Source organism: Euwallacea similis, chromosome 20 (assembly GCF_039881205.1).
Source record: "Euwallacea similis isolate ESF13 chromosome 20, ESF131.1, whole genome shotgun sequence".
NCBI classification, from domain to species: Eukaryota; Metazoa; Arthropoda; class Insecta; order Coleoptera; family Curculionidae; genus Euwallacea; species Euwallacea similis.
In genome coordinates this window covers 2,130,867-2,158,586 of record NC_089628.1, presented here as the reverse complement: position 1 = coordinate 2,158,586, position 27,720 = coordinate 2,130,867, and the positions used below count along the sequence as shown (strand labels likewise).

At 39.2% G+C, this 27,720-nt stretch overlaps 4 protein-coding genes across 9 annotated transcripts in view; 3 read left to right on the top strand and 1 right to left on the bottom strand.

Annotated features, from left to right (window-relative positions):
* LOC136415703 (proton-coupled amino acid transporter-like protein CG1139) overlaps positions 1–9,556 on the top strand; it is a 31,979-nt gene extending 22,423 nt beyond the window's left edge. For all 4 annotated transcript variants that reach the window (XM_066400434.1, XM_066400432.1, XM_066400433.1 and 1 more), the window contains exons 2-5: positions 2,931–3,001; positions 5,611–5,751; positions 6,478–7,296; positions 7,361–9,556. In XM_066400434.1, coding sequence (XP_066256531.1) covers positions 2,994–3,001; positions 5,611–5,751; positions 6,478–7,296; positions 7,361–7,772 — 1,380 coding nt within the window. In that variant the 5' untranslated portion in view covers positions 2,931–2,993 and the 3' untranslated portion in view covers positions 7,773–9,556. The remainder of the gene's footprint in view (positions 1–2,930; positions 3,002–5,610; positions 5,752–6,477; positions 7,297–7,360) is intronic.
* A 1,429-nt stretch (positions 9,557–10,985) lies between these two features.
* Positions 10,986–15,834, top strand: LOC136415476 (uncharacterized). 3 transcript variants are annotated; one of them, XM_066400061.1, is made up of 6 exons: positions 10,986–11,235; positions 11,295–11,604; positions 14,497–14,720; positions 14,775–14,953; positions 15,012–15,281; positions 15,337–15,834. In XM_066400061.1, exons 3-6 carry the CDS (start codon positions 14,565–14,567, stop codon positions 15,608–15,610), a joined length of 879 nt encoding a protein of 292 aa, XP_066256158.1. In that variant the 5' UTR covers positions 10,986–11,235; positions 11,295–11,604; positions 14,497–14,564; the 3' UTR covers positions 15,611–15,834. The 3 variants fall into 3 exon arrangements, with proteins under 3 accessions (XP_066256158.1, XP_066256157.1, XP_066256156.1); XM_066400060.1 differs by having other exon boundaries at positions 11,292–11,604; XM_066400059.1 differs by lacking the exon at positions 11,295–11,604 and having other exon boundaries at positions 10,987–11,235.
* A 325-nt stretch (positions 15,835–16,159) lies between these two features.
* Positions 16,160–23,525, top strand: Sec71 (ADP ribosylation factor guanine nucleotide exchange factor Sec71). Its single transcript, XM_066400484.1, has 13 exons — positions 16,160–16,560; positions 16,883–17,200; positions 17,297–17,518; positions 17,577–17,859; positions 17,922–18,514; positions 18,565–18,857; positions 18,988–19,283; positions 19,346–20,190; positions 20,310–21,473; positions 21,550–22,036; positions 22,125–22,437; positions 22,661–22,862; positions 23,071–23,525. The coding sequence occupies exons 1-12, from the start codon at positions 16,437–16,439 to the stop codon at positions 22,790–22,792; spliced, it is 5,070 nt and encodes a 1,689-aa protein (XP_066256581.1). The 5' UTR covers positions 16,160–16,436; the 3' UTR covers positions 22,793–22,862; positions 23,071–23,525.
* A 399-nt stretch (positions 23,526–23,924) lies between these two features.
* Positions 23,925–27,479, bottom strand: Cp110 (Centriolar coiled coil protein 110kDa). The gene is made up of 5 exons (XM_066400267.1): positions 27,248–27,479; positions 26,208–27,193; positions 25,487–25,952; positions 25,249–25,434; positions 23,925–25,156 (listed from the first exon to the last, which is right to left on the bottom strand). The coding sequence occupies exons 1-5, from the start codon at positions 27,317–27,319 to the stop codon at positions 24,992–24,994; spliced, it is 1,875 nt and encodes a 624-aa protein (XP_066256364.1). The 5' UTR covers positions 27,320–27,479; the 3' UTR covers positions 23,925–24,991.
* Positions 27,480–27,720: the final 241 nt, after the last annotated feature.

Genomic DNA, 27,720 nt, shown 5'->3' with positions numbered 1-27,720 from the left:
AATTTTTCCTTTTGCCAGTTTTCCCACCTAATGCGACCAATTCGTGATTAATAAAGGTCTAAGCTAGTTTAAATCGACATTTTCGAGCATTAATTGGTCAATTGTCCGGCGTCTATCGGCCGAAGCATAAACCTTGGGAAAAATGTGGGCTATTTCAATTTACACTTCGATAATAGAACTAAGGCTCACTCAAATAATAACAGTTAGTTGGCGCCTGTTGTTTTTAAACAAATGGCTTAATTGTTTAAAAATTCGCATACCTCGCATGTGGATAAGCCAAACTGTCGAGCTTCTCTTATCGCTGGGATGAAACTCGACACCTCATATGAATTGTTGTTACACTTACTTTGACTCAACATTCAAATGGCAATTGACTCATTGATCAGCACTAAAAGTACTTAATGAAAAATTGCACGCCCATGATTTACTCTACCGTGCGTCCAGGCGAACCCAAGACATAGATTAACACGGGAAATCGGTTTTTACTTTTTTGCGCCTGCACGGATTATTCAATTAAAAAACTTTTACATGCAGGTCATAATACTCAAGACTGGTCATCGCTCCGTAGTTTTTTCAATCTTCTAATTAGAGCCGCTTCGGCTCAAAACGTGTCCGGATTTGAAAAATTTGAGTGTCCCGCGTAAGCTTTCGAGATTACGATTGGCCAAGGTCAAAGTCAGAATTAAACAAATACAAAGTAGCTCACATTATAAGTGTAAAAACCCCATGTCAAATGAATTTTCTCTTTTTGCTAATTTCTAAGCAATTTTTAAATTATTTACGACTTAATTCAGTGAAAAATCAATAGAAAACTTGAGGATAATTATCATGTGATCTGCTTTGATATATCCACAGTAAACAAACAAGGTTCTTATTGACCTATAATGATAATACGAAGGCGTAACCTGTATCTTTCATCTCACTCACGGTTGCGCGGGACATTCAAAATTTTGAAACTTGGAGGTGTTTCGAGCCAAAACGGCTGTAATTAAAAGATTGAAAAAAATGCAGAATAATGGCCGGTCTTGAGTACTATGACCTCCATGTAAAAGTTTTTCAATTGGGTAATCCGTGCAGGGACAAAAAAATAAAAACCGATTTCCCACATTAATCTCCTATGTCCAGGGTTCGCCTGGACACCCGATATTAATCCCGTAAATGGTTATTGTTGTTATTACTGCGGAAAGTTTCGCTGTTTTTACGAGCAATTTTAGTGCCATTTTAACGATTAGCTATGGAAACAACAATAATTGTTGAGGGAAAAGAGGAACATAAAGCTGTTCTTCGATGTATAGGAAGGCATATGCGCTGAATGACCGATCGCACACATTCTTTAGTAGAAAATACATGCTAGAATCAGTTATGTGACTTACAAGGCAAACGACCTTTTAAGAACGTTTAATTAACATTTTTTAGCTCAGATACAGATTCCTAACGAGGTACAAGAATATATGTGTCGGGAGGCATAGGAGAATCATTCCCGGATTTTAATCCGCCCATTTAATCAGTTTGATTAGGATTTCCTGACTGTCGATCGTTCCCCTTCAATGAGTACCGGCTAAAAATAGCTCATAAAATGTGTGCAAATAATTATTTCCTCTTCATAACCGCCAAATGTTAAACAATAAACAGTGTGGGCTTTAGATTAATTACTCTGGCGATTCAAGTACGTAATTAGGAAATTTGTATATCTGCAGGCACAGCAAATGGGGGATGTAAAGCTTGCAAATTGTTGTTTTGGGCCTTTTGATTTTCCGCTTAACCCTAGTAATGGCAATTTCGTGCAGTAAAATTTCGGTTCATTTGAGGCAACTCGAACCCACATTCCAAGAAGTCGTAAAAAAACCTCTTCTTGACTTCCTCTAAGACTCATACAAGAAGTATTGAAAATCACAAAAATTGCGAGAAATTCTCTGAGGGCCAAATCTGCAGTGAATTCAGGCCCCAAATTGATTATTAAAGTTGTCTATGTTCTTCCATAGTATCTATTAATTTTCCATTATTTTTCATTTCCATATTTTTTCAGCTCCTCGTGTCTCTTCTCTGCGACATGATATTTCTTTTTTCACGGCAAGTTTCTATAAGGCACTTCTCGTTTAATTATTGTTTTCAAGTCGCATTTATTACACTGTGCGAGACATTATATCCTGTTCAGTGTCTTTATGGAATGAAGTGGTTTCCTGTTTATTGTGGACCGTGGTTTAACGTTAGCCGCAATCTATTTAAGTAGGTGCCAATAAGCCAAATACGGGCACTTCCCATATAGCATAAGAAAGCTTATTGGGTGTGCAATTTCAGTTCGAATTTTAGCCAGGAAATAGCGAATCGTATCGCGTCATTTCGAAATCCATTTTGTAAGTAAGCGGTGTCCTAAATTGGGAAAATATGGCGATAAGCGGCTCGTCGGCTCCATGTTTATCAGTGTTTGGTTAGTCGGAAGGGCTTGCCGTTATTTCTCGAGAAGCTAGGAAAACAGGGGCGGGAAAAAGCGCGGAAAAGGTGTAGATGAAAAGAGTAAAATAAATGTAGGAAAAAGTTTGTAAAAATGTGGAGAAAAAAGAATAGACAAAAAGTGTAATAAAAAAGTTTAAAAAAATGGAGGAAAACGCGTATAGAAAAAAAATATAGAAAACGGTTGGATGTTTTTTGTTAACGCAATTTATAGAGCTGTAAGCAATAAAAATTAACTTTAAGAGTTGCACTAAATAAAATTGGTAAGCAAAGCTTCATCGGCGATCTCCAATCTTTTTTTTACGTCGATGCTAATAAGTCGAATATGCCGTCTATGATAGATTTTAAGGCTCCTTGGAATGTTTGAACACACGAAGCCTCGCATTTCTAATACCCACGGCCTATTAGCAAGTATTTTGTTTCACCCCTATTAATCGATCTTTTATTCCTCTGTCTCTCATTTTACCTTTTTGTTTCAGCCCCAATTAATAGTCCAAGTGGACACCAAAAAGGGTGGGGTAAACACACAACTACAACCCCTAATGTCAAGGTAAGTCACACCAGTTCCACATCCTTTTCCAACCAAAAAAATCAAAATTCATCCATCGAACATCACAATGCTTCTTTTTTAAAAGGTATTCTACTTAGAAAAATTTTGTTCTATTATGTGCATCATTTATTTTCCATTTTTAAAATCCTAAATTGTCAGTAAATTTATTTGTTAATGTTTCTTACTGGCCTTAATAATGATGGTTAACTTTACTATTTGGTGTTTGGAAGTATTTATACATATATTGTATTATTTAAAACCATGTATATCTGCAGGCATGAAACCGTTAGGGCGCTTTCCCCCTCGAAAGTGGGACCATTGAGTATCTTTCTACAAACTGATGAGCCATAAAAGAGAAGCCTTGTCCAGCACTCACTCTCGACTCTTCGGGACCTCTCACCGCATGAGTTTGTTGTTTGCGATTAATTTCCAACTGGTGTTGTGATGTTTTGGCTTCTCATATTCCGCTTATCTATTATCTTCCTTCTATTATTGCTTATTGAGGACAACACGACCACTGTAAGACAACACCTTACTAAAACATTTAAACGTACGCAGTGGTTTAGAATATCCTCGGCCGACGTAAGCAGAAGATACTGACTGGTTTCACGTTTCCCTTGATAATGATAGACACTATTCCGATTGTTACTAATCTCTTACGAAGGTCCAGAATTTGTCTGCTTTTATTTCCAAAAATTCCGTAACGGTACCATATACATAGTGTATAATCTGAAGAGACGGCGATACAAGAATAGGCATGCCAATGCGTTTATACATGGTTGCATAGTGTTGTTTTGATAATATTTTGTAAGTTTAGTCAATTCTATTGTCACAAGTCAGTTTTCGGAGCCCTCATACGAAGTACGGCCCAAAGTGGTGTGTGCTGAGAGCGGCATAGCTACGCATAGCTATGTTATGCTGCTGAGTGGGAGCTGCGGGAATTCTTTCTGTCTTGGACTGCTAACGGTACAAATACAAAAATTTTATATTTATATTTTGCAAAGAGTTCAGACCAGGTTTTAGTTGTCCCGTTTAGTTCATTGCCACCCAATGATGTCACCTATGGATCCTCAAAACATCCTTCCCTTTCCTTGTTATGGTTTGTGCAAGTGTATCGCTTTTGCTATTTTGTATCTGATTAAATTGCACAAACGCTTGTTCAAACAAACTTCCACTGAAATGCTGATAATTTCTTGCAATTATTCGTTTCACGTAAATTATTATAATTCATAAAGCGTATTTCCAATTGGCCATATTCACAATTTAATTTATTACAATTTACAATAAATTACATTTTAAACGTAATAAATTATTGTAAATTTCAAATTCAAAGTGGACTCGAATTCCGATCCTGATAAGAATGAATTTCGCAGCATTTCGAGGCGTCAACCTGTGATCTGAGCATTTGCGAGAGAGTGAAAAGAAAGTGAAAGAGGCTTATTTGTATGAATTTACGAAATTTCTCACGAATCGAAAAAAAAGTATATTTGTAAATTGTGAGGTGTGAGGAGAATGCGAGGAAACTCCCAGCGCAAACGTTTCTTCTATTCCTTCGACACGATACCGAAGGCACCTTAGTGCCGCTTTACATGCCGGGGGTGCCCCCCATTTCCTGTGTACGCCCTCAGTGCTCAAGGGCCCTAAAGGCGCGTGTTGAGGCTTTCTGCGGTGTACAGGTATCTCCTCGAAGGAACGATCCCTCTTCGATCTTCCGGTTGCTTAAAATGCTTACTTTGCTTCTGCAAGCCGCAGTTCCTTCATTATAACCCCCTCTGGGGCTTAATTTCGGCTTCCCATATAGAAATGCACATTACGCCGCTAACCGCTTAATTGACGAAATCACGAATGGTTGACCACTCGAAACGCCTCAAAATGTGGAAAGAAATCTCTCGAATGTCCTCAGTCGCGCACTCTTCATCCACTTGCACATCATGTGAAGCTCAACACAGTATAGCATGTTCATGAAATATTTAAATCAAGAGCGCATCCCTTATTCCTGGACCTCCTTTCATAAGTTTCCAATAAGTCATAAGCTCACAGTCACCAGTTTAGATCACAGTTTACCCATTTCAGAAAACCAGGACATACATTCGTTATACAGTCAATTCTGGAACACTGTTACTAACCATGACGTACCCATTTCTTAACCAAATGTTAAGACCCAGTTTACACAACGTTAGATTGAGCGGGAATCTGTAAACCGCTAGTTTTTAAAGATAATGCAAACGCGTTGAAATTGAGCGAGATGTTACTGCATGCAATAGAGCAAAACACAGAGAACTCTATCTGAAAGATAACTTCCTCGGAACTACTGACCGAAGCTCTTCCTCTGCTCCACCGCTTTTCTGTTAAAGTCTCCTGGACTTTGCAGGATTAAAACTGTTTCCATCTACAAAACAATTACTTTCCTTAGAACCGACTACTGACCGAAGCTCTATCTTTGCTTTGTTGCCTTCCAGGTAAAGTTACTCGGGTTTTGCGGTCGATTTACGGCACGGTAACAAAACTAATTAAAATTTCGATAATGAGACGTTTAAAGTGCAGTTTTATTGTGTAAACGGGGTCTGTCTTAAACTAAAGTTCCCAGTCTAATCTTTACCAAATTACAGCTACAAACCTGAGAAGGTTGGAGAACCGCCGGTCCAGGCCGTGTCTGCAAATGGCTCAACGATTCCTCTTTGCAATACCCGGGACGTGGAAGTCGGCGAATATGATCCGTTCCAGCATAGGAAGCTGGATCATCCAACTTCGTAAGTATTTTTTATCCAGTGCGGTTCGCACGCAAGACCTCAAACCCTCTGCGCCTCCTGTGCCAGAAAACTCTTTGAATTTGTAGTTGATCGCTTTGAGCAGGCATCTCCCGGATATCGAGCTATTTATAATTGACTAAATTTAAATTTAATCACCATCTTTAGGAGTTCCAGTTAAAGAGCGATTGATGGTGCGCGGCCTGTGAATGCCAATACAAATAAATAGTATGAATAGATTGTATGGATAAATAGTATAAATAAATACTATGGATAAATAGTAGAAATAAATGTCTAAATAAAACTCTTTAAAAAGTTGATGATATCATCTGCATGGTTCTCCGTGCTTCATAGATAGGGATATTAGTGGGCATTTTATTAGCCGGATTAGGCCGATATCGGCCAAAGATTAAGGTAAATTGGAATCATCCAATGCTCTGGTTATTGCCTTCTAGGGGAGAGGGGAAGAGGGTTATAGAATAATTACCATTATATCATCGTAATTTTCCCAAAGGTAGAAGGCAATATTGACGGAAAAATAATAGTAACAAGCTGGCAATCCATCCAGGAGCTACGTTCTTGAATCTGAGGTCATTAGGGAGCGATCGGGAGCTCATCGAAATTTTTCCGATTTTGACGAGACACAAATAAGTCCGACACCCTGTATTACGCGTAGCTGCGAGACACCTTTGAAAGATGTTCCGCGACTTAATTGAAAAAAAATTCCAGGGACATGGACACCCTTATCCACCTACTCAAAGGGAGCCTGGGGAGCGGCATCCTGGCCATGCCTCTCGCCTTCGCCAACGCCGGATTATTCCTGGGGCTGATCTGCACCTTCGCCATCGGTGCCATTTGCACCTACTGCGTCCACATCTTAGTCAAAAGTGCGCATGAGCTATGCAGGCGGACCAAAGTGCCGAGTCTGGGCTTCGCCGAGGTGGCCGAAGCCGCTTTCTTGGCCGGTCCCAAGGGATTCCGCCCGTGGGCGAAGTTCGCCAAAGCCAGCATCAACCTGTTCCTTGTAATCGATCTACTCGGGTGCTGCTGCGTCTACATCGTATTCGTTGCTAAAAATTTAAAGCAAGTCGTAGACTTCTACACCCCGGATGGTTACCACTTCGATACAAGACTGTACATGGCAGCTATGCTTCCGCTCCTCATCCCCGTCAATCTCATCAAAAACCTAAAGTTCCTGTCTCCCCTGTCGATGATTGCCAACATTCTCGTGGCTATCGGCATGAGCGTTACTTTCTACTACATCTTCAGCGACCTACCCTCGTTCGATTCACAACCGGCTTATGAGAACGTCACCAAGCTGCCTATTTTCTTCGGAACTGCCATCTTCGCCCTTGAAGGTATCGGTGTAGTAATGCCCTTGGAAAATAACATGAAACACCCCAGCCACTTCATCGGATGCCCCGGAGTGCTCAATACTGGCATGTTCTTCGTGGTCGCCTTGTACGCCTCGACTGGCTTCTTCGGATTCTTGAAATATGGACAGGCCACCGAGGGCAGCATTACTCTGAACCTCCCCCAGGACCAGCCGTAAGTGTTCGGAAGAAGCGCTCAATAGTCGCAGTTAATAAAACCTTCAATTTTTTTGTTGCAGTTTGGCCCAGTCAGTGAAGATCATGATCGCAGTGGCCATCTTCTTCACCTACGCTCTTCAGTTCTACGTACCCATGGATATCATCTGGAAAGCCCTGAAAAACAACTTCAGCACCGAGAGGCAAAACTTCGCCAATACCGCCATAAGACTCTGCCTGGTCTTCGTCACAGTAGTCCTGGCTATCCTCGTCCCCAACTTGGGCGGATTTATCTCTCTGGTGGGGGCAGTTTGCTTGTCCATGCTGGGCTTGATCTTCCCCGCCACCATTGACCTGGTGACCTTCTATGAGGAGCCCGGCCTGGGCAAATACAATTTCAGGTTGTACAAGAATCTGTTCCTGATTTTCTTCGGACTGGTGGGATTCTTGACTGGCACTTACGTGAGCATCAGGGAAATCATCGAGTCCTATTGAAGGGGGTGAGGAGGGATATTGCGGGGTTGTTATCGCAACGAATCGAAGGGTCGGGAGTATGCGGGTCTTATCAGCTTAGAAGGTTCGCCCCCGGCTGGAACCCGGGACCGTTTCAGTTTCTTTATCAGGGGTGAACGGCCGGAAATTTGCGTTTTGGTAACAAAGCCTTTGACCAAATTATCGATAACGAAGACGTAAATTTTCGGCTTCAAGTCGAGTTTGCAAGCACCGAAAATTGATTGCTCCCAAAGGCTCTTTGAGTCGTCCCCATTGGTCGCCGCTGACCACTATAGTAGCATAATAGAAGACGGGAGTAGCTGCGTCATACTATACCTAGTATAAGAACCTCCGAATATAGAGCCTTTGCAGGTCTTCTATGTAGATTCCTCCAAATAGAATTCCTCCAAGAATATTTTTACTGATAACGATGTGACTTGTAAGAGCCTTCCAGGCGCCATTTTCAATAGTTAATGTTCTTGCCTGATGACTTGTATGGACGTAGTATTAGACGGTTAGATATAGTTCGATCTGTGATTTTTGTAAGCAGTTGAACAATATTATTTGAAGTTTGTTTTTCTTAACGTAATATTTAGATTTGTTAATTGTTTACTTAATTTTTATCAACAATAGCGCCTGAATTTTTCCTGTTTCCATCTCCTATTAAATTCAATTAGTAATTTAAATCAGTAATTAAATTCAATTAGCAATTCAATTAGTAATTAATTCCAATTAGCAATAAAATTTAATTTCTAATCGATTCAATTTCAGATTTAATTGGAGACGTTTTGGGCGATATTTGTATGCTTCAACAATTCAGCATATCATTGTAGTGAGACACATTGGCCATCATTTTATTACTTAGATTTTGTTCGTAATTTTTTAGAGGTAGTTTTTCGGAAGATAAGCTCAATTAGGAAAATTACCTGGCAGATATTCGCCAGGATTTCCAAATTAACGCAGTATAAAGAGTGGAGAACCCAAAGATATTGTTTAGGTTGAATTTGACTTGACCAAAGACTGGAGCCCGGCTGCAAAATTGACAACTTTGACGAAATTTGAATGGACATCAATCAGGTCAGGCTCTTGGTCAGTGCCTTAGACAAAGTTAGAATAGTCTTAAAAGAGAGTACGATGACGCGGTGCCTTATTAATGGGCATTGATGCTTTATGCGTTGTTTTAATCCTTAAGATGTTGCACGCACATTGATAAATCAATTATTTATTTTGGGGTCATTCGCGAACGGTGGCTCGCAAAGGATTGCTTTTTAGTTTTATGGCTTATTTGCTTTGAATCTCATTCTTTAATTTCCTTCTGCATGTGCAAATTAAGAGCCTCTAAACCCTCAATACATATCGCTAATGTGGGTCTAGAGCGCTCCTAATGTGCGGCTATCTTTTTAACTTACTCGCATTTCGGGTTTCGCGTGAATGGAGTTATCAAATAGTTGAATTTGTTGTCGACAAATTTTTCAGTATTGTAATTTAGAAATTTAATATAATTTAAACGAAATAAGACTCTTCAAACGTAAGGAATATGAATATTATTAGCTGCCCCAGGGTTCCTTTTCAGTACTTGTTACCGGTGACTTTGTAATGGTTTCTACTACTGATACCAACTTCTATCATTGTTCCTTTCGAGATTTTTCGCTACCACAGTTGATTATCGACCTGGGATGATTTTTCTATTGTGTAATTAAAATTCTGCTCATTGTTTTGTACCTTTTGGTAAGTTTAAAAGTAAAAAACAAATACCTAGAATTGAAATAAAAGAGGAAATTGTTTTCGACAGATTTGTTTCATTCGCTCCTCCATACCTCCACTCTGCCTTGCCAGAGTGCTCTTTGCAACCTTCATTTTTGGCCCCAAACAATCGCGAAAAATAGGTGCCAAAGTCATCCCGCATCTCGGAAACTTAAGGTTTTGCTTGGGATTATAGAGCGCACCAAGACGATTAATTTGAGACTTTTTTTAAGGCAATCGCCCCACGGACTCCCAAGCTATCAGTGTCTGAAATGGCAAAAAATGGGTCCTTCCCCCCCTCTGACAAACTTTCGGAAAAAGTTCGAGATTTTCGACGTGCCGTTTTGGGTTTCATTTGGGTCCAATATTGACCGTGGATAGTTCCATTCAGATCCTGGAAAGGCATCTTCTCCGAACCTTCATTTTCGACACGTATCTCGGAACCTAAGGGAGATTTTGCAAAGCGGTTTGCGTGGAATCATAAAAGGTATCGGGACGATTAACTTGAGATGTTTTTCAAGTACTTCGTATAAGGCAATTTTAGCTGAATCGCCCCATTCTCGTGCGCTCTAGCACCATTGTTTCTGGGACACCCTGTATATGACAATCCTTGACACCTACACGAATATAGAAACGCTCGCGCCTCGATGACCAAATATGAATAATCGCTGGCCACAACGCCTGAAATCTAATTTAGGAATTCGATTAGAATGCGCGTGTTTGAAGATACTCTCGGTGTGACAATTGAAACCACGAAAATGCTCAAAACTTTTTTTGATAGATGCAGAAACTTTCCGTCCCCGACCGTCGTGTTTGAGGCAATTTCAAGTCGGGAAATTAAGCACTGTGGGGCTTATTCTCGATTTGCGGACGTAAAAAATCACTTTGACGCCCCGCAGGATACAAGCAAGTGACTTTTGTACAGGGCAAGCCCGGTTGGATCTTTTTCGCCCTCTAACATCTAATGCTCTTTTGTGCTACTGTTTCTGGGGCACCCTGCAGAAGCAGGTCACTCGCCCAATCACCCAGAGATATTCGCGGAGCACCGACAGCCGATTGAGCCACTGCCCAGCGTTTTAAGTCAAGTTTCGTGGTTTTTTTTTCGTGCGAGAGGAAGCGAAAAACCAATCTGACTTAAATGTGTTTTCTTATAAAATTTAATTGACTTCCTTCGGTGGAAAAGGCTGCCGCCCCGCTAAACCTGTGCCCACACGCGTGGTAAAAAATCTGCTAGAGAAATGGATTTAGTGACGTTTCGGTCGAGGCCGACCCTGAGGGCCCCGCAATTCAATTGTTTTGGTCAAAAACAAAAAAAAAATAAAAAACAAAAAGCCATCGCCACCGACCCGAAAACGGCGCAAGAACCTCCTCGGCCAACCATGAAAACATTTGCCTAGCGAATTATTCAGTAGAATCACTTGTCAACCTTCGTTGAATGACGTAACCACAACCACAATGCTTTCCCCACGCTGCTGCCACTCGACCAACGCCGATTTTGTTGTTGAGATTAACGTTAAACCAACCTTTGTAAGGTAAACGTCGGCCAGCCAAGACGGTCAGGCGCGTGCAAAGCAGTACCTACGCACGTATTTCGGACCTCTAGTGACGAAAGTGAGAGTGATTTTAGTCGGCAAACATGGCTGTTATGACTTAGTGATATGTGTGAAGTTTATGGGCAATTTCCGCCGAAGAAGGAGCTTTCGTAGCTGGTCCTCAGCCGACGGTACGTAGGAATGCCAAGAATTTGCCTTGGTACCTTAACACCATTTACGCCTTTAGCAGTTCTCCTAGGCGATGACGCTATTACGTCGCGTATCTCAACTCACGTTACTCCTAACCGTGTTAACGCTCAGAGAGCTGCAGCTGGGCACCAAATTCCGACAGCTCAGGGCGTTCAGTACCCGCATCAAAGCAAAAAAAAAAGGACGAATTTGGTGCTTTCAGCTTTCCGTTCAATGAAGGTCAACGAGATGTTTCAGGAAACACACACACACACAATTATATTGATTTCAAGACGTACTTGAGGAGCACCGAGCGGTCTCAGATTGGTGCTTCGCAGCTCCGCAGCCTTCGTCCGGTGGCAGCTTCGCAGGTGACAGCATTCAAACATGAAGATGTATTGAAATTAATATTAATTTGCTTCGCGTCAAGGCTTCTTAGTCTCATTACAAAAACACGCCATATGTTTTATTGATGTGATGCATCCTGGAATGGAAAGAGGCTGTGTGCGGAATGGCCGAAGAAAAACGCACGAGATGCCTAAATGAGTTTTATAAATGTTTAATGAGAGGAATAATTCAATAATTGCGTTTCGGAATAAAAGAGCTTTGTATGGGCTCTAAGCTGCGACTCGCGGGGCTTCTTAGTCTTGTGAAATCCGTGTAAAAAAGGTGAAGGAGCGACGATTCAGCCTAGGAGGCAAAATATTCCTCAGACACCAATTTCGAGAGGATAAACAAAGTTTACCGCCAAATAATACAGTAAAGGGTAATTGTATATGTAGGCCTCATATTACTGAGACAATAAAATTACACGTAATAATTCACTTGGGTAAGAATGCTTACAAGTAATGGATCCTTGAGAACTAGGAGTGCAGATCACAGAGACCTGCATTTAGATATAGAGAACTAATTAGCCTTCATTCTCTAAGCAATCACGCTAACTTTCAGTGTTCTGTTAACGTTTATAAACGGACAAATGAAAATTCTTAGGATGCGCTTTTTGTTTCATTTTCCTTGTTTCGTATCTTTTTCCTACACGTTCTTTTAATTTAATTAATATGTGCTAAGCACCTAGCTCTTCACTTCTACCTAGGAACATTCTAGTCATATTCACTCAAGGAGAATATTTGTACTTCTACCTTCTCACGCTCCAAAACCACTTATAGCCACCTCCGGGGGTTAATTTGGTTTCTATTTACATCAAACCGTTTGGCTTTATCTTATATTTCCAATTTTTTTTCATTTTTTTTCATTAATTTTAATTTTTTTAAACATTCATGTTTCATATTGGGTATTGTTAAGTTGAGTTTTCCAATTCAATCGAAAAGGGATATTCTACACAGATTATCGTTTTGTAAATTGTCTTTACACGGCCCCAATGAAGAATTCGAATGGTGTCAATTCGGGAGCTCTTACCGGCCGTTAAGCGATAGGCACCTCCGCCTCCAATCCATTTTCCTGCACATCACCCATTCATTAGTCTCCTCCGATAATCACTGGGGTTAGTGGAAGTTATTCGATTTCAAGTATTTGCCCTGCGAAGTGATCGGGAAGAATTCATTGTAGGTAAGGGTTCAATGCTCCCCGAGTAGGTAGTTGTTTTTAGTTTTTTCCACCTCGAGAAGGCCTTGCTACCCGAGGAATTCGTGTAATTTTTTTTGTGGCCACTAATTCAAATATTTCCACCTACGAGATCATCAAGAAAAGGAGGGTAGTTCAAAGTCAGCTTAAATAAGGAGAAATTTACGTAAAGTTGGGATGGGTTCAGGTAATACCCTAAAGGCCACTGGGCCAAGGTATGAGTAACTTTAACTGGAAGTAAGACGAACACCAAATTTTTACCAAACATCTCGAAAACTGGAGAAAGTGTGAGGCGCAAAGTTCAAGTTTGCTAGCGAAACCGCATTTTTCCTTTTGGGCGTTGATAAATAATTAATTTGTCGAAGTATTTTCCGTAATCTTGAGCAGATACGGCCGAGGAGGCGCAATTTCCGAGGAACTGGAAAAATTCCTGCCACAAGATAAATTCCTCCAATAAACAGAACACTAAAAGACGCACTCCAGCGTTCAGGCAATAACCTTAAGAATATGAAATACACAAATTTACAGCTTTAAACAGGAACTGGAATTTTCACAGCTTAAACGTTTAATTTATCTATTATAATGCCAACGCCGTTATTCAAACAAACATTAAAACTGTAGTTCATGTAGAAAAACGCTAACCAGACCATTACTCTGGCAAATCAGTATGTAGAAACGGCAATAAAAGAACTTCCTCAGAGAGCGATTATTTCTCAGGTGCATGTTTGAACTCGCCTAATGATGTGCGAAGAATTACCGCATAATGAGGAATTCATTTAAATTTAATTGCTCTAATAGTTGAGTAATAAAGTTTTAAGAGATTCTTGAGTAATTAAACGTTCTTGCGTGGCATTTTATGTTTTAATATTTTATCTGGTCGCACTCAAATACCTCGAGCGACGACTTAATTCTTCCAGTTAGAGATCTGAAAAACCCAATCAGCACTGCTAAGATAGCGAAAAGCGTCCTTACGCAACATAAATACATAATTACATGCTTTCTTGCCGCCTCTCTCGGGTACCACAAAAGAAGATTCGAATTTAATAATGGGATTGAAGTACGCATTTAAATAAAACGGTTACAAAATTAATGAGAAATAACAGAGTTTTCAACCTAAAATGGACCACTTTCTCTCCTTGGTTCTTGGTGTTTTAGGCGAACAATGCGGGTCATTTCTGAATGGTCGTTCACCAGTTGGGTGTAATTTTTGCATACATCGACCTACTTGCATAGTAATTATTGTATCATAATGATATTTAATTATTGATTCATTTGTTTAAATGAAATGTGTTGCAAATTGTTTTCGGTCGGTAAGTGGAGTGTGCAAAGTCCACTTACCGCACGGGATATTGTGTACATTATTTGTTTTTTTTCTGACGAGTGCGCAAAGCTGCAGCACTTTTCCACACGTTCAGAGAGAGAGAGAGAGAGATCGTGCAACTTTTCCTCTTCTACAAGGTGGCGATGCCATATTTGAAATCCGATATTTTGTTTTCGGCAACCATCAGCAACTTTGTTTTTTCTTGTGGGTAGTATCGTAGATTTTCGCATATTGCAATTCACTTTTGTTTTCTAATTATTATGACGTGTCACGTGTTAAAGTTCAGTCTTGCGGATTGGTGGAAATACCAAACATTCTGCTTTTGCAACGAACGTCTTCGCAGCATGTTCCTTACTTGCAGATGAACCAATGAAGAATACCGCTATCGCGTCATCAATTCCCACGAAGTCATAGCTGTTGTCTCCAGACATGGTTCGAAAAATTGGAAAGAACCATTACATCGCATCTCCTCTAAACCATGACTCTCCCACTCCCGTCCACGTTACCAGGAGCTCAGCTTACTCAGATGGTGAGGACAGCCATCGAGCTCTTTCTGACAGAACCGTTTCCGAATATACTTCATTGGTGAGGATTTGCTGAAATTATTCTGTCAGTGCTACTAATCCTGGCAACTTCTAGCCATATACAATAGTTAACGAACGAAACAACCGCACTGGATACGCCAATAACAGCCCCCCACAAAACCGGTATTCCTCCTCGAGAGCCCCTTCGGCTTTAAGCAAAGGTAGCAGGTATGACGACACGGGGTCAGACATATACGTTACCAGTGGGGCCTATAAGGCTCCTTCAGAGTTCAGGTGCGTCTGGGCACCCCATTGATCTATAAATAGGAAAATTACCTTAACATTTCTTCAGTCGAACTTCACGTGCTAGACCGTCGAGCCATTATTCATATCGATCTGGAGCGGCTCCTTCAGTTGCTAGCAGAACCAGCAGGAGTACGGTCAAAACTGGAAGAGGGTCCAGAAAAGCTGGAATGACCGTGGAGACCATGGCTGCTCCAAACCCCTTCTGCCCTAACATCAAGGGCATGTGCTGCCTTATGTTGCTATTAAATCTGGGGATCATTTTGGTGACTTTGGGATTCGTTATCGTCATCCAGTTCTTCGAACCGGTCATTGTTTGGTAAGTATTTCTGGGGTTTACCATTAATAGAATTTTTCCAGCTGTCTCCCTTCAGGGTATTTGGGATAATATTTCTAATAGTCGGCTTCGTAACCCTCATCGGAAGCCTGATATACTGCGTGGTAGTCTGTAGAGATGTGAAAACACCTAGTCAAGTGAACCCGGATGAATTGTATTGGACGCATCACTGGTCCAAAACTATTGGAGCATCGCCGGAAATTCATTATAAAGCTGAAGAAAAGTTCGGTGATGACCGTTATAGTGACCGGTACTCCGTAAGCAAATTGTCGGGGAAGTACTCGGACCGGGAGAAGAATGGAAGATACTAGTTCTAGTGTCTGGATGAGAGGATAAAAGTGCTGATTCGTAGAGCCACAAAGAGTTTGAAGGGCGGAACTAATCGACCTTAAGAAATCTACAATGAAAAGCTTAATACCTACCACTAAATATTAAATAATAATAAAGGCGACTTAATTACTTAAGGATATTTTTGTAATATATTATGAAGATGATACTAAACAAATATTATTAATAAATGCAAGTTTAATAGTATGATTTGCTCAATGTGAAAATTTAATAACACACTATTTTTCTATAAATGAAGATAAGAATAAAATATCTAAGATAGAATAAAAATATCTAATTCGGTCACGGAGAAAAATTAATTTCTGTTTTGAATATTTAAATCTACTGAATCCAACCCTGTCTCGTCTAAGTATTGACTTCACAGTATCGATAATTGAATTTCTTATCGAATTTAACTATCGAAAAAAGGGAATAAGTAAAGTAGTTCCAGAAAACTACTCCATCCTTAGTTTTGATTTGCGACAATTGACAATTTTGACATACTCCAATTGACATTGACACAATAAATTTCAAAGAAAATAAACAAATTGTTTGACGTACGAAGAACACGAAATGGAAATTAATTAAGTTATTTGAATAAACAATACATTTACACTAATTAATCACCAGTATAAACTGTCTACGTGTGAGAATATAAAAATTAAGCCTTCAAGTGAGCATCTAAAAATAATCATTTCACTTTCCTTTACATGTCTTGCGACATTTTCCTTGGCTACACGTCACACACAATGCAATCCCCTTTGGACCTGCTAAAGGGTTTCAGTTGTTAAATGTAAATGGATGTGAAAAATGCAATCAAACAGTAAAACCAGAGAAATGTTCATATTAAGAGCATTGGAGAAGATTCTCAATGACAAGGAAATTCGGAGGTCTCATCACTCTCAGCTAAAGAGGGCATGTGAGGCTGCTTTAGGTATGTTTCCTCCCTAGTTCTACAGCGTCTCGTGTTATCCTTTCCTGTCATTAATTAATTTGATTGCTGAGAAGTTGTAATGAATTTTGTTCAAGGTATTTTGAAATACAGGTACCACATAGCAACATACCTAAGCAGCTTTTATAAATTAACCTCAACTGTATGGTTTGTAGTGAAAGGTTTCTGTTTTCATGTAGATCCATATAAGTATTTCAATGGCTTACTGCCCCAAGTACCTATTACCTAACAACAAGATACCTTAATGTCTATTGCATTCCATACACTGAAATCATTTTCCAACTTATTCTGATTCATATCTTAGAGGAACTAAAGAAAGAGACCAGCCAACAACAACCCTCAAATGACGAGCAAAGTGAGAGAGTTTCAGATGCACTTCCTTTACCTCGCAGTGGTGAAGCAAATGCCTTGACAACCGAAAAATATTTTCTACCTTTTGAACTTGCATGCCAAAGCAAGTCTGCTAGGATTGTCACAACAGCTCTAGATTGTTTACAAAAACTTATTGCTTATGGGCATCTAACTGCCAATGTTCCGGATTCGACCACTCCAGGAAAGTTATTAATTGATAGGATTGTTGAGACTATTTGTGCCTGTTTTACTGGACCACAAACTGATGAAGGTAAGTTCCCTTGTAAAATTATTTGTGTAATAACCAACAGCATTATTAAGAAGTTCTTCACACAATTTGGTAAAACTACTTCACCATTTTTTTCAGGTGTTCAGCTACAAATAATTAAAGCTCTCCTAACAGTAGTAACCAGCCAACATGTTGAGGTTCATGAAGGAACCGTGCTACTGGCAGTCAGGACCTGCTATAACATTTTCCTTGCTAGCAAAAATTTGGTAAATCAAACAACAGCACGAGCTACTTTAACACAAATGCTAAATGTAATTTTTACCCGAATGGAACTGGAAGCTGAGATGCACTCTGATGAAAGTATTTGTTTAAGCTTTCAAGTTAAAAACTATACATTTTCTATCAATAAGCTTTTCAGAGTTTACCACAAACCCTGTGATAACTAATGGGGAAGCAAAATTTGCAAAAGAGAGTTCTATAAACATAGAAGAAGGAGAAAAAGTTGGTGATACTTCTGAGGACAATAAAGATGGTGTAGCAGATGAACATCTTCGGGAGGTTGAGAAAATGGCTGTCGAAATTTTGGACAGGATCATTGATGATGTTATTGTGGATGTGGACAGTAGGTTAAATACATCAGGATCTATCACATCTGTTAATTCTATTGAAGAAACTAAGAGCGTGTCCTCTTCAATTACAAGGTACAATGTTTCCAGAGATCAAATGAAAATTTATAATTCTCAAGTACTTCTTTTTTTTTCAGAATTCCCTCACAGGAAAGCTTAACAACAAACAGCGAGAACGATTCTGCAATTACTGCCAAATTTACTCACATACTTCAGAAAGACGCTTTCTTAGTGTTCCGGGCCTTATGCAAACTATCTATGAAACCGCTCCCTGAGGGCACCCCAGATCCAAAATCTCACGAACTCAGATCTAAAATTCTATCGTTGCAGCTGCTTTTGTCGATATTACAAAATGCGGGTCCAGTTTTTCGGTCAAACGAAATGTTCATCACCGCGATAAAACAGTACCTTTGTGTGGCTCTAAGCAAGAATGGCGTCAGTTCAATTCCTACAGTATTTGAGCTGTCTCTAGCCATATTTTTAGCCTTATTGTCCAATTTCAAGTTGCATTTGAAGATGCAGATTGAGGTGTTTTTCAAAGAGATTTTCCTGAATATCTTAGAAACATCGAACTCGTCGTTTGAGCATAAGTGGATGGTGATCCAGGCTTTGACAAAGATTTGTGGTGATGCCCAATCAGTGGTGGATATTTACGTTAACTATGATTGTGATTTGGCTGCCGCCAACTTGTTTGAACGGCTTGTTAATGATCTATTTAAAGTGGCACAAGGTAAATCAAAGTTATTTTGTTATATTATATTAATGGTTGCTTCGTATTAGGACGACACGCACAGGAATTAGGCGCGTCTCCCAACCAGGAAAAAACGATGAAACTTCGGGGCCTAGAGTGTTTAGTGTCTATTCTGAAATGTATGGTGGAGTGGAGCAAAGATCTTTACGTAAATCCAAATCTTCAAAGCACCGTGGGCGAGCCTCAGGAATCGAAAGAAACAGACAACGTATCGCTGAAAAGCCATGGTGGTAGCACTGATAGTCTGAATTCGAGCGATAGTGGGAATAAAGAGGTTTTAGATTCACCTGAACAGTTGGAGGTGTTAAAGCAACAAAAAGAAGTAAGTCGTATGGAAGTGCTAACTTTCTGTATATTTTGCGATAAGTGAGTACAAATTTGTTTTACTTTTGCCCAAACATAAATATTCAGGCTGTAATTGGGGTAGATTCTAAGGCAAGTATATTCAATAGGTTTGGGAGACCGGCATTGATATGTTCAATAGAAAACCACGGAAGGGCATAACTTACCTACAGGAACATAATCTACTAGGCAGTACTTCAGAAGAACTTGCAAAATTTTTACATTCCGAAGAAAGACTGGATAAAACCAATATCGGCGATTTTTTGGGCGATAATGATGACTTCAACAAGGAAATTATGTACACTTATGTCGACCAAATGGACTTTGTTAAGTTGGACTTTGTCGCTGCTTTGAGGCATTTTTTGGATGGCTTTAGATTGCCTGGAGAAGCGCAAAAGATAGATCGGTAAGCGCCATTTCCTTGCTTTTAGAACTCCCCGTTCCAACATTTCTCATTATTTTTTTCAGGCTAATGGAAAAGTTTGCGAGCAGATACTGCGAATGCAACCCAAACAACGGTCTTTTCTCAAGCGCGGACACAGCTTACGTACTGGGATTTTCCATTATCATGTTAACAACAGACCTGCACTCCCCTCAAGTGAAGAACAAAATGACCAAGGAACAATACATCAAATTGAACAGAGGCAACACTGACTGCAAGGAAGTACCTGAGGAATACTTGTCGCAGATTTACGATGAAATTGCCGGCCATGAAATAAAAATGAAAAATACCGTAAATAAGCCAGGCAAACAGCAAATCAACAGCGAAAAACGAAGGAAAATCCTATTTAATATGGAAATGGAGGCCATTTCCTCTGCGGCAAAAAACCTTATGGAGTCGGTCTCCCACGTTCAGACTCCGTTTACCTTAGCAAAACACTTAGAGCATGTGAGGCCAATGTTCAAGATGGCGTGGACGTCATTTTTGGCGGCATTCAGTGTAGGATTACAGGACTGTGATGACCCGGAAGTGGCTAGTCTGTGTTTAGACGGAATTCGATGTGCCATAAGGATAGCTTGTATATTTCACATGACATTAGAGAGAGACGCTTATGTGCAGGCTTTAGCGAGGTTCACGCTGCTTACAGCCAATTCACCAATAATGGACATGAAGGCGAAGAATATCGATACTATTAAAACGCTTATAATGGTAGCCCATACGGATGGCAATTACTTGGGAACGTCCTGGTTGGATATCTTGAAGTGCATATCGCAGTTGGAGTTGGCCCAACTTATTGGTACGGGAGTCAGGCCTGAATTTTTGTCTGGGCCGGGTTACAAGCCTCCTGATCCGAGTTACAAGGAGCGAATAGGTAATTCTTTTGTTGCTATAAATATTACATTAAGATGAAGCATTTTCGATGCCATGTACTCTCTAATTTTGATAATGTATTTCGCAGCAATCCTTCAACGTATAAATTTCGCCTTTCAGGTCAAACTAGTTCTCAAAGCGTTGTGGTGGCAGTAGACCGGATATTTACCGGATCAACCCGCCTTGACGGCGATGCCATAGTAGATTTCGTCAAAGCCCTCTGTCAAGTATCTCTAGACGAACTAGCCCATCCGGGACACCCCCGAATGTTCTCCCTTCAGAAAATAGTTGAAATTTCTTATTACAACATGGGTAGAATCCGTTTACAGTGGTCCAGAATCTGGCAAGTGCTAGGGGAGCACTTCAATACAGTGGGATGTAGCAAGAACGAGGATATCTGTTTCTTCGCCGTTGACAGTTTGAGGCAGCTGTCGATGAAGTTTATAGAAAAAGGAGAGTTTTCTAATTTCCGGTTTCAAAAGGAGTTTCTTCGTCCATTTGAGCATATCATGAAAAAAAATGTTTCGCCCACTATAAGGGATATGGTAGTCAGGTGCGTGGCACAGATGGTTAACTCTCAGGCCAGCAACATCAAATCAGGCTGGAAAAATATTTTCTCAGTGTTCCACTTAGCTGCCAGTGACAGAGAGGAAGTCATTGTAGAACTCGCCTTTCAAACTACTGGAAAAATAATATCCGAATTGTACGACAGGCAGTTTCCTTCGATGATAGATTCATTCCAGGACGCCGTCAAATGTCTATCAGAATTCGCATGCAATGCCAGGTTCCCGGATACTTCTATGGAGGCTATTCGGCTAGCCCGGTCTTGTGCATGTTACGTAGCTTCTGCACCCACTATGTTCGCAGAGCATGGCGGCATGGAAACCGATATAACGATAACCGAAGAGGACAGAGTTTGGGTACGCGGGTGGTTCCCATTGTTGTTTTCCTTGTCATGCGTAGTGAATAGGTGTAAACTGGACGTTAGAACACGAGCCTTGACGGTGCTATTTGAGATCATTAAGACATACGGGGATAGTTTCAAGCCACATTGGTGGAAGGATTTGTTTAAAATATTGTTCAGAATATTCGACAATATGAAGCTGCCAGAAAAGCACACCGAGAAAGCCGAGTGGATGACCACGACGTGTAATCACGCCTTATATGCCATAGTCGATGTGTTCACGCAGTACTTCGATGTGTTAGGGCCTTTGATGCTGGAGGATCTATACGCACAATTGCACTGGTGTGTTCAACAGGATAACGAACAACTCGCGAAATCAGGTAAAAATCGTAAAGAGGGTGTCTCCTTTAAGTGGTAACTTTCGTTTTCACATATATAATATGCGAACTTTTTCAGGTACCAACTGCTTAGAAAATCTAGTCAATTCCAACGGTCACAAGTTCACGGAGGACACATGGGAGAAGACGTGCAAGTGTATGTTAGATATCTTTGATTCAACAATACCAACTGCTTTACTCACATGGAAACCCGAGTCCATGAAAACGACCGCTGTGATAGAAAATAGTGAATTGGAGGTTAAAAAACCTGTGAAACGTTCGGTTAGTTTTTCGGATCAGCAGCCTCCTAACCCTGACCACGTGTTGCTTAAAAACTTAGAAATCAAAAGTGTAGTACAACTTGAACTGATACAAACAATCGATAATATTGTCTTCTACCCTGCAACCTCTAAAAAAGAGGATGCAGAAACTTTGGCCTTAGCAGCAGCTGATATGACGGGGAATGGAAGTCTGACCGAGTGCCAACGAGAAGAGCAGGGAATGTATAGGTTACTGAGCTCTCCGCATTTGTTGAAGTTAGCAGAATGTTTGCAGCAATCACATAAGTACGTATCATGTTACGCTTAAAACGTGTTAATTATTGAAGGGACTTCAACGAGGATTTTACCTATCTACAACTGCTAAAATTTTCAGGTTTGCAAAGGCTTTCAACGTAAACCACGATCAACGGAACTTGCTATGGAAGGTGGGCTATCGGGGATCCGTGAAACCGAACCTACTCAAACAAGAGACACAAAGTTTGGCATGTCTTCTGCGCATATTATTCAAAATGTATGGAGACGAGGGCAGAAGGCAGCACTGGCACTTAATAGAAGAAAAGCTGATAGAAGTCTGCCAGGAAGCATTTGCGTACTTCTTGGAGCTGCAAAGTGAAACGCATAGGGACGCTTGGACATCGTTGTTGTTACTAGTGCTAACTCGGATGCTGAAAATGCCTGATAATAGAGTGAGTGTCATTTCAGTCATTAAAAATAATTGACTTGTAAGTCGATTTAAGGGTCAAATTATTAATGTACTGTCTACCTTAACTACAAGTTAATGTGGAGAGAAACGTTGGAATAAAGAATTGGCATTGGTCAGATTCTTGGTTCTCAAAAAATTTCAAATGACGCACTAATAATTTGGCCTGCAGTAATGTTTCCCTATATGGAAATGCCTTTTTTTTTCAGTTTGCAGTACATGTATCAAAATACTATCCATACCTGTGCGAATTAATGTGCTTCGACCTAAAGGCTGAACTGCGGTCTATACTTAGAAGAGTTTACTTACGAGTTGGAGCAGTTTTTCATGTCACTCGGTAAACGCGTCAGCTTATTTCAAGCCGATGCGTTATTCACCTCATGCTTTAAATGCGCTAAAGTGTTGTATCAGGTTTGTTATTGTCGAATAAATATCAATATGGCATGCATTTTCCCTAAATTATAAAGCAAATTTTCTGCCCAAAGTGGCACGCATTCTAAAGGTATAGCGCTCGTTTTTTGCTTTTCACATGTGGAAAATGGTGCTGTTTCACATCTACTTTAATTATGCGCACGTGAACATTTTATGTACTTGTAAAAATTAAATTTTTTTCTTTCAGATATACGTGCTTAAACGTAGGTGCCTATCGAAGACATATTCTTTTCCCCTCCATACCATATTATTCGTAATGACTAGTAATCGATTTGTAAATAACTAAATCTATTAAAATTAAACAACCTAAGATAGAATCTAATCAGGGAACTTCAATCCCAAAACCTTCATAAACTTACATCATTAAATTTAAATTTGCACTTTGTTGTTAATTCTCTTACCTTATTGACTGTATTTATGTTATTTATTCCTGTTGAAACATGATGGTTAAACGTTGTACTATTTGCAGAAAAACATCTTTGATAATGAATAGTGTTGTGATATATACATAATATATTTATATAACGTTTCTAGATATTATTAATATTCTAATTTTGGAGCATAAAACGTGCATGTATATAGTTCTATAGTGCAATTGTTTATCATTACTGGAACACAAGTAAATACATAGTTTCGAAACACGGTCGGATGAATATGTTTTGTGGTAACCCCTTAAATAGAGAAGTAATACAACAATTTGTTTTTGAAGGTAAACTTAAATTCATCAGTTCGCATTTTTAGCATAACTATTTATCTTGTTTCGAGGTCAATAATCATTTGGTTCGCCAAATAGACCAGAAGAATGAGAAAATTTGTGCTATATATCACAGATGTTTCCATGTAGGCTGTAACAATTTAATCTATGATCAAACTGTGCTTCGCAAGATTTTAAATTAACTATTATCTTCGTCATTGAATCTTTTAATTCATCACTTATCCGCAGTGAGAACTGCGAATGAACTCTTACTTTGAAGTACCTACCTTGTAACTTTCGATTATGACATCGTCCATTCATGAATTAAAACAATGAGAACTTCTTAAAAAAATCTTTAAGAAGCACTATTAATGTAAATCATTCAAATATAAAAAAATACATAACATCTTTCAGTCAAATGGTCATAAAATGTGCATATGAATAAACTCACCTACTTTTTCAAAATACTTAGCATTTTAAGGATGGCGATCTGAGATTCATTAATCGCAAAAGTGATCATTGGGAATTAAAAAAAAAAAGATCTTGAAGAGTGAATCAATTCTACAAATTCCCCAGAAATCGACTAACGATATGTTTAGATGGCTATGAAGAAAAAGATTAAACTAGGCCTAGTAATATTGGCAGCGGTAATGGTATAATGAATGTAACACATTGCACCTATTTTTGCGTAAACGTTAAAATTTCTCAACTTAAATGTTCAGGAAGATGAGGACCGAAATAAGTAAGAAGGAATTTGGGATTTTTCATAATCATCACAGTGAAGAAACGATTTTCGAGCCACTGCAATTGTTTTCACAATACCTCAGAGTTGCAAGATGGATTCAAATACTTTTTAGCACAGCCTGTCACGAACTTAAAGACTATTCATTACTAGTATCAATAAAAAAATCCATCTACAGTGCCCATTGCCAATTGAAGGTCGTAGGAACTTCTGCGTCATATGAGCGCCTCTCTTCGGTTTCTTATAAGGAAAGACACCGTTTGGACTGTAAGTACTGAGAAATTTAAGTTAAAGACATTATTTCTGGAAAAAGCAAGATCCATGCATTCATAATCGCTATTATATTTTTAAATGGTAATTAGAAATATATTATCCTCTCATATTATGTAATGTGTGGTTCCTTCAAAGCTCTGCTTTCAATAAATTAATTTCCTTAAAAAAAATTATAGTGAGAAAAATCGTAGGAAATTCATATTTGATCTTTCAATTTGCACATTAAAACATCGATATTTTTTCTAGAACATCGCCATCCCTAAAAATGTATGAAATCTTTTTAAGTGCGAGCTATTTAAAACTTAAACTAACAGATCAATTCTCTGCATATCTTTAAAAGTACTCCTTTGGTTGCATTTTTGATGGTTTGGACATAATCCTGGGCGGATAAGTTGGAAATCAAACAGTCGTGTTGGCGGATCTTGAGCGCATCGAGCCTCTACCCGGTCGCGGCCATTTGTATTTCTCTAGTTTTCTTTGTCGATCCACTGATATGGTTAACATTTGTTCTTTAATAGACAAATCGAAGAAGATTTCGTGGAAAGAGTATAACGCCGCAGACAACTAAAATATGTTTGAAAGCATCAATGAAATAATCCAATCTATTGCTCTAAGACATAAAACACAGAGCCATTTGCTACAAGCACATCACTTGCCTGATTTATAAGTCTCCTATGCAGTTCAACATCTTTCTCATCTATATTTTCAGACTGATGCAGTTCAAGCGCACACACAAGCACATCTTTTATAGTGCCAATTACGTTTTGAACTTTTTCTGTTCTGAGAAGTCTTCTAGTCAAATAACCTCTAACGTGAGCACCTATAACGCTCGCAGCCCATTCCTATAAACATATTAATCAAGTTAAAAATTTTTACGTGCGAAACTCATTTTACCTGTCTTATTGCGTTATTGGTAATTGGATCAATCTCTTGAAAAAGTTCCCTGCTAATGTTCCTTCTGCTTTCATGTCTCAACACGCCCTCTAAATAGCCGTTTTTCTCCCGAAGTACTCCAAGTTCAATCTCTTTTAAATCCCGACCATTATTTTCTTCTATTGAATTACTACAGGGCACCAATCGTGAAGCTATTGTGTCACTATCGCTTGTAAAACTGTAATAAAGCGATTGACTCGGAGAAATGGAAAATGTGCTGCTACGTCTTAAAGTTTCACTTGGTGGTTTAGCTGAGTTGTTGCTGTTTAATGATTCAGTGGTGTTTGGCCTATTCTCTAAAGAACTGGGTACTTGTTTAATTGATTTCGGAGTGCGGCTATATTCTAATGGAGTTAGATCTTTCAAATTATCACAGTTTCTAGATTGTGTGTGGACTTTCTGTAGTGGAACATCAAGATTACTTGTGCTGAAACACAAGTTATTATAAAGTAGTAACACAAATAAGTAAGTTAAGTAGAGGAGGTAGATGTAGGAGTGTTGAGTTCTCAGAAAAGGGGTTAGAAAATGTATTTTATAATAATTCGACAAACCCAATATTGATGTCTTTTAAAGTTAGTAGTGGAGAAACAATTTCTTATTGTAATACAAATACATTGCTAAGCCTATGTGAATTTTGTGATATTATAGGACACATATTAAAATATATTTAGATTACACTTACCTCTCGGCACTCTTGCACTCAGAACTGAAATCAGATCTGACAGACTCCAACTCTTCATTGTTTCCCTGAATTCTTTCATACCTCTCAAGCCTCTGCTTCTGCTCTATATGTTGTTTTTTCAAAAGATCAATAATTTGTTGTGCATACTCATCAGGAATATCTTTCAAAACATTCAGCAGCTCCCCATCGGGTTCTATAGCTTGAAATGGATTTTTACTGAAAAACATTTCGGCCTTGGCTTCTTTGTCATTAACAGCTCTGTCATTTGTATTTACTGTAATCTGCTGAACTGAGATATCTGTCTGATAAACCTCAATTATTGGTGATTTATATTCTTCAATTACTGTTCTTGCAGACTGATCTGGACTGTCTAAATTTAAAGTTAATTCAGGATTTTCTTGATTTACTTTATCATTATCAAGGCTTGAATTGTTAGTCTTTGGAGAAGTGCTATTCAAGATATTTGAACTCTCTGTGTTGTAAGCTGGAACTAAATTATTTCTAAGATGTTCTAACAGAACAGGGCTGGGACTGTCTAAAGTGTATGAGTTGCTCCTGATAAGACGTGGTTTTGGGGATGTCTCGTCATTGGGTTTGATTGGTTCTCCATTATCTTGAGACTCACTCTTGCAGCGAGAAGATCTAATTCTCAAACGTTCAGCATCGTAATTAAGCAAAGTCTCGCCCTCACTACCATCAACCAAGCTTATATTTGAACAAATGGTTTTAACTCCACTTCCATTAAACTGTGTTACTTCTAAAAGAGCTTTGCTCAATTTGCTGGTTTTCCAAGGCTTTACACAAGAGTATTTATCACAATTTTTTAAGGCACCTGCCTGAGGCTCAGTGATATGTGCAGAGCTGTTTTTGAATTGCAGCAGTTCATTAAAATTGCGTTTAAGATCGCGAAAATGCTTCAGTCTCTGTTCCAATCGAACTGCCTGTTGTTTGTATTTCAATAGCTCTTTGCGTGATTCTGAGGTGATCTGAAGGAAGAGTTAGAGAAGCGTGAGGAGTTAGCAGATTAAATACACACATACCAAAGGGGGTAAAATGGGGCAACCATTAACCTTGATTACAGATACATAAGGCTTTTCCGCAGGGTCGTCCATTGTATTGTCAAAGGCACTATTTCAAGGAAACTAGTGTGTTGTCTTAAGCAATTCCATAGCAAACGGGCTTTTTTACTTATTTTTTTGTAAATTCGTGTTTCTTTGAAAATTCAAAATTAAAATAAAAAAACAAAATTTCAAACTTTGAAAAACGACAGGTGGAATTAGCAATGAAGTGACAAGCACCAACAGAAATTTGGCAGATGACAAATAGAATTGCTCTTTCATGTTCTTACATCACACTAGCAGTGCTCTATTTACCCCTAAATCCTAAAGTTCAGACAGGGCAGGATTAGACGTGGGCTTAATTCAAATATTTTCTCTTCTATTCTCTGTTGAACCGAATTAATGTCAAAAAGTTGCGTATTTTTTACTCCTTCCAATGATATAAGGCCATATCT